Source organism: Montipora capricornis, chromosome 1 (assembly GCF_036669925.1).
Source record: "Montipora capricornis isolate CH-2021 chromosome 1, ASM3666992v2, whole genome shotgun sequence".
Classification (NCBI taxonomy): Eukaryota; Metazoa; Cnidaria; class Anthozoa; order Scleractinia; family Acroporidae; genus Montipora; species Montipora capricornis.
In genome coordinates this window covers 40,138,773-40,148,772 of record NC_090883.1, presented here as the reverse complement: position 1 = coordinate 40,148,772, position 10,000 = coordinate 40,138,773, and the positions used below count along the sequence as shown (strand labels likewise).

Here is a 10,000-nt window from a genome sequence, read left to right as displayed (position 1 = left end):
CGAAATAATAACGCGAATGTGAAGTGATATTTAACAATTATTCTACGAGGGCGCGCTGGATATGAAGTAAGGACTTAACGATCTACGAAGCGGTCGTCAACGAGAACACCACGAAACAACAATATCATTGGTTAAAAGAGGAAAAATAATCATGCTGCACGTGCGGCGGAAATCTGATATTCGTAGTTTAGTTTTTAATATTTTGGATAACATCCTCGTAGCGGTGATCGAAGTCCTTGCGCATAGAACGTCCTGTAAGTACGAACGTCCTTGTTTATAGTATTCCTGAGAAAGACTGTTTTGGGTGACGATGACTGACGTTTCGACAAACTGGGCGGAAGTCATCTTCACAGTCGAGACTTCCGCTCGGTCAATGTCACCCAAAACATTCCTCAGAGCTACACACTCACCCGGACGATCGTACTTCACTTAGTTATAATATGATTCCTGGGTTTAACACATTTACTATTTTACTTCCCAGTAAATTAGTCACCGCAAAATTGTTATTGAGCAGACCTGGGCCTTTACTGTCGAAAGACTCTTGATTGCACCCCCACTGAATTAGTTTTCGAACAAGGGATACCCTCATACCTAATGCAATTGCTTAAACTTTCGCGCAGTGGTATTAAAGAAGTGGCAAATCAAGCGAAAGTGACTGACGACGATTCTTACCTGCTCTTCCCATACGGTTCATTCCCCTTTGAGCGACCTTTGACAGCTTCTTAGCTTTCTTCTTTTTCTAAACAAAACACAAGAAGGAAAAATTAAACTATAGATCAGCGAAGTAGGCACCCTTATCGTTGCCTTCTTCCTGCATTCATTATAATTCCCTAACTTTGGATTCAGAGTTGTATTTTCCTGTTATGGCCACTCAGTTGTATTTGCACATCCCAGAAAAAGGAAATGAAATCCATCTCTCCTCCCCCACAAAATAATTGATGACTATCTTTGACATGGGAAGGGGAAAGGTTGCCTTGATTTTCCCGATAGTCAAAGAAAAATTACCCCTCTACACTGAATCGAGTAATTACCACATCCACCTTCACTGTGATGGCTTCTTTTACTGTGTACTGAACAAGTCGACCTGCCTGTGATACTTTCTTCCCACCACGATTTTCAAGTTTCCTTACCTCTGGGGGGGTTATCCCTGACTGGTCACGTGGTGGCCGTGACAAGCTGCGCGCGACACTGCTTGCGGCTCGTTTTCTTTTGCAGCTCACTGGGGTCTGGGAACGGGCCCTAGTTAAATCTCCATCTCCCTGAAAATAATTTAAATCCAAATTTAGACATTGTTACCCGAGGTTAGATAAACTTCAAGACTTTATCGAAATACTACGCACTTCTTCAATGCCTTCCATTTCTTCACCAAAGTCAGCTTTCCTTTTCCTGCTGCGAGCAGCTTGAACCTAAAGATATAAAATGGAGATCATCAACATAACCCTTAGCATCATTCCTGTGGGCTGTTTCTCAAAAGTCCCGAAAGTTTTCGGGCCTATTTCGGGTGCCACGATTCCCTTTATGTCTTCGCAACGCCGAGGTTCCGGGCCATCAAACTTCGCAATCCTCTTAGTTTTTCTTACATTAAAAACATGTTAAAGGATCAGCTTTTCAAAATAAGCAGATTGCAGTTTGACGACTGGCTTTTCGGGCCCGGAAAGTTCTCGGGACTTTCGAGAAACAGGCCCCTGGTCGGTGGTGGTGAAGCTGATAAGTTAACAAGTAAATAGCATAAAAGAGAAGGGAAATAAGACAATGTGATTTACGCGTTGTCTTTCTTGGGAAGAAAGCGTGACAGATAGAGCTGACGTACCTTCAGAAATGTGGAACGAGGAACCTTGGCACTGTTATTACTTGCTCTACTTTCGGCATGAACTTTCTTCATCAGCTTTTTCTTCTGACGGATTCTGACAATAAATAAATACAGAAACAAAAGTCAAAAAGTTTTTTTTGGAAATCAACCATTTAAGGAACAGATGCTAATTGACCATCTCAGATTATGTGAAAGTGGAATTCCTTCTTTCCACCCCACTTGCAAACGGAAAACTTTCAATTAAGCCCTATTCCTTAGAGTAAAGTCATGCGGTCTGAAATGGGAAAACAAAACAACGAAAGTACAAGGTATTTTGTTGTTATTCCTGCATGAATGCAGCAATAATAAAAGCACACACAAACGCACACAAAAAAAAATTGTGCCGCTGAAAATCTGCTGATCTCAACCAATGCATAATTTTGCAGCAATCTGCGATTATAAAAGAGGGAAAAATGATCACTGTAGCGAGTGATATGAATTTCTCTCTTCCAAACGCTGAGAGGCCAACTCACAGTTCTGCTTTGTTTCTGATATCTTCTTCTTCGGAGTGGAGTTCTTCCTGAAAAGTAAGAGCACACTCAAGGATCTCACAAAATTAATTTTATAATAATAGTTCACCAAGGACGATATTATTCTTCGTTTTAAAGACTCCATGCTTTGATAGCAAGGAAAACAGATGTGGAGAGAAAATAGCATTATAAGTATTTGCATGCATGTACATACATGAAATGAATTTACAAGTAATACAATCTACACGTGTCACAGCGTACCAAATCAGAATCATAAAGGCCAGCCTGCTCACGTAACTCCTCTTCCTTCTCCAACTCTTCCAATTTCTGCAGTGGAATAATTGTTATAAGAAAAAACTGTCTTCAATAACATGCAAATATATAATTACCGGGTAGGATCTTTACGTTCATCTGGCAATAAACAATTTCGAAGTGTGTGTACCTTCATTATATCTGGATCAATGTAGTCTGCCACATTTTTTCCGAGGTATATCTCTGGTAGAACATCATGTTTCTCTTCTTCAATCTTTAAGTCCCAATGTTGCCGCATATCCATGAAATAATCTTCTCCAAGCTCGGACTCAAGATCCTTTGCCAGTTTTCTCTTTGTTTGAGCTCCTTCAATCGCCATTGCTTGCTTCTTATCAAGTACTGCCTGATAATGTGGAAATTAAACAAAATATATGTAGCTGTTTTGAAATGTGATACGCTGAGCTTCTTGAAGTAGTAGAGAGGTTGACTACTCGGCATTTTAGTAAGAGCTGTAAAAATATAGGAAGCGAGTCATTAGGTGGTGCTACATTTCTTATTGAACAATATCACAATAAATGTGACTTGGGTAAAAATGAAGATAAAAATAATCAAACCAATAAGATGTAGGCAAGAACCCGTTAAAGACCACAAGACAAGAACAGGAGGATATTTAACCAAGTGCAGAGATTCCTTGGAATTTATTTATTAATTTTATTTTGTATTCAAGGAATGGATTGTTAATTATTGTTTGTCCTAAAAAGGACTATGCTTTTACTACCAGCCCAAGTTTGGTGTGCATATAATTCACTGTTGAAGAACAGAAACCAATGATGAGCCATAACGACTGTTGCATAGATTATTGGTTTTAATTTCTAAAGAAACTGTGGTACTGCGTCAGTGGGAAAGTGAAACTAAGAAATGGTTTTATCAACTCAAAGAAATTCAAAAGCTGACATTTTGAGCATTAGGCCTTTGTCTGATCAGAGCAAATTGCCACTTCCAGTAATCCTGGTCTAACACTCGAAATGTTTCTGTGGGCATACATTACCTGCGGAATGCATGGTGGTCTCTCTTTCTGATCTCTCTGGGTTGGCATGGCAACATGAAGTCTATTCATAACATCCTTTGCTTTCTTGCCTTTCATTTTCACCTCAACTCTGTGAGCCAACAGCTGATCACATGCTTCAGTTTTCACAGCCATCACACCCTCCTCACTGACTGCGCTCATTGAAAGAACTGTCACACCTGCATGTAAAGGGCAAGAGCGATCAAACTATTTACATTTACTTAAAAACTCAAAGTGAGTGATACCTTCTGAATACTTCAGTGAAAGATAAGAGGCATCAACCAGCAAAAACAGCTGGTTCCTTTTTTTTCTACCTACAAAATGATTACATAAGCTCAGGGGCTCAGGTCACACATGCAAGCCAATCTCATTGAGCGGCAACCACCATACTTCTGTATCCACACACTGTGTGCCATTGTTGTTGTTGTTGTTGTCATCAGATAGGCAGTTGTTGCCTGTTGTTTAGTTCAATAGTAACTAAAACTAATAATAATAATAATTATTATTTGAAATATCAGTTTTTCTTGTGGTTGTTGACGTCACTGACTTCACTGACAATACGTGAAAAGTGCAACATACCATCTTGATCAAAAGCTTTCACCAACTCTTTCTTTTCGTCAGATAAGTCTTCTGGTCTGATAATATCAACTTTGTTCAGAACAACAAGCAGGGGTTTGTTAGCAAAGAGAGGTTTAATTCCATTGAACAGTTCAATTTGTTCCTCAAGGGTGTGTGCACACTGCTCTGAAATGTCCACGATAAACAAAATGGCTGCTCTAAGATGCGCAAGTGCAGTGATGGCCTGAGGAGGTGAATAAATTAATATATCTTACTAACTGTACTGTCAGTTATGAACCACAATTTTATGAGGAAAAAAATTGAACTGGAAAAACAAGAAGCAGGCAGTAAGAAACAGAACAAGCTTTACACTTAGCTTACTACATTTTTAATCATAATAAATATCTCTACAAAGATTTTTGAATCAAGCAACAAGAAGAAACTTTTAAATGAAAAAAGGCTGTATTCTGACCATACTGTGGAATGTGGCCTGCTGAATTGGCAAAATGTGTGTGTAGTATCAGAGTATGTACACCTATAGACCTCTTTCATAATGGCGGCCAAATAAATTATTCTTTTGTTTTAATGCTAATAAGCCCTACTAACCTCGCTACGACGAGCAAATTTCAAAAGAATATTTGTTTTAAAACGAGGGCAGTAGGTCTAATTAACATAAATACAAAAGAATGTAAAGTTGGTCGCCATTTATGAAAGTGGTCTATAATATTATCATTTTCTTTTTGTTTTTAACCCATTGTTCCCTACAGTAGGAAAGAGACTTAATAGATTTCACTCCATCTAGTGCCAGACGATTTTACTTGTCAATGAGTCAGGGAGGGGGAAGGAGCGTCCCAAGGCGTTTGAAGGTGTGAATGGGTTAACCTCAGTCAGTTGACTCCTAGGAGAGAGGCTTAATAGATTTTACTCAGTTTAACACCAGACAATTTTACTCATCAATGGGGAGGGTGGTTCAGGAGTCTTTTGTTTAACAATCTCTACATCCACTCAAAAATCATGTCCCCTTTTAAGAGATTCAAGAAAAGCTACATGTTATGGTGTAACCCACATATTAAGACACTATAAAAGGAGCAGTCAATCAACACCCATTCCCAGTTTCTGTCGGATGGATGGAGTTTCCCCAAAGACATGACCCTCTCAACAATGAACATAATGATATGTGAAATATAGCTATGTGAAATATGTGATATGTGATATGTGAAATATAGCTCATTCAGTTTGATTTTTAAAATGATTTGACTTTGACTTCATTCGGGTTTATATGAGCATTAAAATCCACAAAACTCACACCTGCATCTCTATAGTGTTTCGTTCTTCCAATGAATGGTCAAGAATTCCTGGAGTATCAACAACCTAAAAACAATGGACATTGATATTAATAGTTGCAAGAAGACTTTGTGCAAATACTTTATGTGTTGCCAGTTTTAGTAAGTTCAGTTAATTACAAACACTGTGATAATTACTTTGTCATCACAACCCAAGTAATTCTGGAACATAAGGATCCAAGGTCAGGAATTTTTGAATAATTATTCACAGTTTTCTGGGACAAGTTGTTGGAAGTGAGCTTTGCATTAACCCAGCAGCAAGACTTAATAATTACCAGCAAGTTCTATAGGTTTCACAGAGACTGACCCGAATAGCATCAGCCATGTTTTATTAATTAACCTGATGAACAAATTAATTAAAATTAGCCTACACAGGGGTTTCAATAACTTCTGAAATAGCCGTCCATGATAGCCCATTGAAGGTGGCAATTTGACAAGTTTATGATAGCATTTTTAGTGAAAATCAAGGCAAACTAGCCGGCGGTATGAGGCAAAGCAGACGGCGGTATACCGCCGGTAACCGGCTTCTATTGAAACCCCTGCCTACACCCGTTTGTTTCTTGTATGTAAAATTAATAATCACATTAATATAGGTACAGCACATGTATCATTCTGTAATAATTAAATTTAGTAGTAAAAGTAATTACTGTATTAATTAAAGTTATTCCAGCGTATCATTTGGAAACTAAATCTGCCCTTCCTCAAGCATGTAAAAATCTCATTTTTATCCAGTAACTATTACATGTACCTGCCATCTGAGGTATTTGTAGTCCATGTGGCCTACAAAGAGTGATTTTGTGGTGAAGGCATAAGGCTGGACTTCAACATCAGCTCTGGTCACCTGATTTAAAATACAGATCATGCATTAATGCTTATTCATCAGCTGCATTATTTAAAACACACAAATGACATAATGTTAAAATCACTTCCGTCAATAACCATCAAATAATCACCTTATTCATGAAACTTGATTTGCCAACATTTGGAAAACTGAATAAGAAAAGGACAATCATAATGATAGGTGAAAACTACTCTTGGAGAAAAAAGACAAAAGATGACATTGAAGCAATTGTTGTTGCATTAAGACAAGGCTTTTTTTTTTCTCAAAGTACATGTACATTCATGTTTTACTCGTGGAAGATTTCTGACATGGGCACCTAAAGCAGCATAACTTCTGTTATCCATATAAAAAAATTGGTAGTGTCAAAGACAAGGACAAAAAAAACCACAGGTTCTCTGAGTCAGTTCACTGACATAAAGTCCTGTTGGACAGGGTCAATACCAAGTTCATGTAGCAACACCCTATGTTGATGAAATAATTATTATAGCGAGAAGGGTGGACACATTGTTGAGAACAATACCCCTCTCCCCTGATCTGGACAAGATTCATATCCTGACATCCTGGTAGCTGCCATAAGTGGATTGAGTTTGCAATGGTTGTCAACCCTGCTCGAAGACCTTTTCTCCAAGTTCGTAAATTTCCCTCCCTCACCAAAAATCACCATCTAGTTTATTCCACTGGTAAGGTCAACTGTACTGAAGAATACATCAAAGTGTAACTTTATTAAGCATTCATGATTAAATCTGTTAATTGTTGTTTTTTCTTTTAGATGGACCATGCTACACTTATAGTACTTCTATTTTGTACACATAGCACAAAATTAATGAAAGAATAAAAACCTACCCGCAAATCAAGAGTGTTCTTGTATTGGGATCAATGCATGGAAGCCTAGCTAAATGCTGCCGAACTGTGCAATGAAGAAGTCAAAAGATCACTAGTTTTTGGTTGTCATTTTGGTTGTCATATTGTATGTACATCTATGCTCTCTACACTAGCAACATGCAAGGCAGGATCATTACTGCACACCGGTGGCACAGTTGGGTTAAGCACCCAACTGCCACGCGGGAGGTTGTGAGTCCATCTCCGGCAGAACCACTTGTGCACCACTATTTTCCATTGACAGTTTCAGAACTACAGAACTAAAATCCTTAACAAAAGCTAACTCAACCACAAACTTTGATAAGTACTGTTGTTCCAACATACAGTACATGTATACACATAGTGTTTTCATGGAAATCCATGGAAATCAAACCATCCTACACTTACCTTGTTCCAAGTATTGCAAACTTTGGTTTTGCCTCTTCATCACTGTGCACATTCTGTTGAAAATATATGTAATTAGCAGATCAAAGTGAGTAAAGAGCACCTTAAATAATTAATGGGGAAAAAAATATATATATATTAATGATGGTGGAAACACAAACAAATATCGTTATCACTGTTGGTAATGATCACATGGCCAACAACTCAGAAATTAAATCATTTGAAAGAATAATAAAACTACTTTATTACTGATTTCATGGAAGATAAAAATCATTTCTGTTGCTTACCTTCCAAGAGCAGCTCTTTTCAATTGTTTGCACCTGTAGAGTGAGTCGCCATACTTCAAGAGCCTCACATAATCCTTTGCAACACTTTCAAAAAAACAGTTAAGTCCCCTTAAAATTCATTCAGACAAACAATGCGAAAAATTCCCCGGAAATTTCATTAAGTAAATTATTTCAAAATTAGAAAGCAACCTTACTTGTCAATCAAGTGTCGCGCTGTATTTATTTGCCCTAAGGCCAGTTTATAGTGATCTTTATCGTAGAGAACATTCATCAGATCAGAATAAAATGGATGAATGTCCTGAAAAAATCAACAAATAAACAAACAAAGGTTGTTACTGGTTTTTCAAGCAGCCTTTCTGAGTCAGCTTGCCCAAAGAGAATTCAAAGGAATCAATCAATACTAACAACGAATTTTCTCATTTCTATCTTTGGTTTGAAAACTCTTATTACCTCAAGCCTTGGAAAGTCAGTAATGATGGTCGTCAGTTTGTCATGGTAATTCTGCTGGGTAAACTTGACCTTTCTCATGTAAAATCCACGAATCCGGCTTATTTTGTAGTGTCTAATGAAAAAAAAAAGCCTTTTTAAAATTTCTCTGGAACAATTTTATTTCAGATTCCAAGACCAACATGCAGCACCATAGTATATTATAGATATCTCATTATTCCCATGACTCACGAGTTTTATAATCCAATGCTAAATGCACCAGACATCTCTTACGTACATGCACGTACTAATTTCAGACACACTTGCATTGTACTTCAAAAGAACAGTTTAAGTCCACCTCTCGTCTCTTTTTTTAGGAAAATACAGCACTATTAACACTAGTAGCTATATCTCTAGTCTTTTTTAAACGTAGCCATTGCAAAGAACGAAGTCACTAAACAAAATCAGCTGTTTTTTTCTCAAAAACAGATGAACTTACCGATGTATTACTGTTGGGGTTTTCCTTTGCGTTCTCGAAAGAATGATGTCGACAAAGTCCTGCCGCGCAAGTAATGCTAATCAGTAATTTGCAGTTCACGTTATTTCAATTTGCAATTTTATCCTTACCTTTGCCGAGGGAACTACCGTAATTTGCTTGAAATTGTAGTGTGCCATGATGGAACAGGCGAAGCACGTGAAATCGCATGAAAAAGAGAATTTTTGATGAATACTTGATGTAAGGATACATACATTGTACTCTGGGTAAGTCCTCTATCTATAGTGTATGAGTATTATATATTAAATACACTATAAAAAGAAATACATGAAGTATCTAGGCTATTGTGCACAGTGAAACCGCTGAGCTAGGGGATAATTAGCCCGACCAAGTGGTGTCCACTCGTCAGACACAGAAAGAGGACAGTACAGATGGCGAAAAAAAAAGGAAAAAAAAACCATTTGTAGGGTATTCGCACAGTCTTGCCTCAAAGGTCTTGAAAAAATTTATATTATTAAATTCTCATACAGTAGATATTTTCTCCCAATATATTTCTTACCCTTTCACCCATGTAATTTAAGGTCTCCCAGGAAAGGGGTTGGGGGGGGGGGAGGTGTATTACTTGATAAACGTATGTGGTTTTTTTTTCGTTTTCTTTGCTTTTTTTATTTTTGAAGAGAGTTTTTCCGCTTACATGAAAAATACGTTTTCTATCCCGTCCACTTCTTATGCATGATCTTCGCGGAAATTACATTCTGTAATACGCAGAAAAACCCTCTTTTCAAAAAAAAAAAACAAAAACAAAAAAAAACCACATACTTTTATCAAGTAACACGAGGAAATTTTGAATGCGCTTATTGCATAGAGATGTCGAGCTTGACTTTCGTAGTAAGAGGACAGGTAATCTGCAAATATAAATATCGTTATTCTCTTATTTACATTATTATACCGTTTCTTTGACACGAGAATTACAGCGGCGAAATGAAAGCACAACTTTGTCACGAATTTTCTATGATAAAAACTTGTTCAGAAATCCAAAATCTACGTTTACAGCACACACCAGGCCCATTCCTGAGTATCTGGCTAGAAACCATTTCCTTTGGCCACGCTTTAGCCATTCGATGAGGGCCAGTCTCGTGCTTCTTAAGT

At 37.6% G+C, this 10,000-nt stretch overlaps 1 protein-coding gene across 1 annotated transcript in view; it reads right to left on the bottom strand.

Annotated features, from left to right (window-relative positions):
* Positions 1–9,079, bottom strand: part of LOC138043562 (GTP-binding protein 4-like) — a 10,991-nt gene extending 1,912 nt beyond the window's left edge. Inside the window, exons 1-19 of the mRNA XM_068889907.1 lie at positions 8,983–9,079; positions 8,855–8,913; positions 8,380–8,491; positions 8,124–8,227; positions 7,930–8,013; positions 7,646–7,698; positions 7,223–7,286; positions 6,492–6,528; positions 6,287–6,379; positions 5,504–5,566; positions 4,217–4,439; positions 3,620–3,816; positions 2,762–2,974; positions 2,581–2,646; positions 2,323–2,369; positions 1,811–1,904; positions 1,341–1,406; positions 1,131–1,259; positions 673–739 (exon numbers count right to left, since the gene is read on the bottom strand). Of these exons, the coding sequence (XP_068746008.1) occupies positions 673–739; positions 1,131–1,259; positions 1,341–1,406; positions 1,811–1,904; positions 2,323–2,369; positions 2,581–2,646; positions 2,762–2,974; positions 3,620–3,816; positions 4,217–4,439; positions 5,504–5,566; positions 6,287–6,379; positions 6,492–6,528; positions 7,223–7,286; positions 7,646–7,698; positions 7,930–8,013; positions 8,124–8,227; positions 8,380–8,491; positions 8,855–8,913; positions 8,983–9,030 (1,819 nt within the window). The 5' untranslated portion in view covers positions 9,031–9,079. The remainder of the gene's footprint in view (positions 1–672; positions 740–1,130; positions 1,260–1,340; positions 1,407–1,810; positions 1,905–2,322; positions 2,370–2,580; positions 2,647–2,761; positions 2,975–3,619; positions 3,817–4,216; positions 4,440–5,503; positions 5,567–6,286; positions 6,380–6,491; positions 6,529–7,222; positions 7,287–7,645; positions 7,699–7,929; positions 8,014–8,123; positions 8,228–8,379; positions 8,492–8,854; positions 8,914–8,982) is intronic.
* Positions 9,080–10,000: the final 921 nt, after the last annotated feature.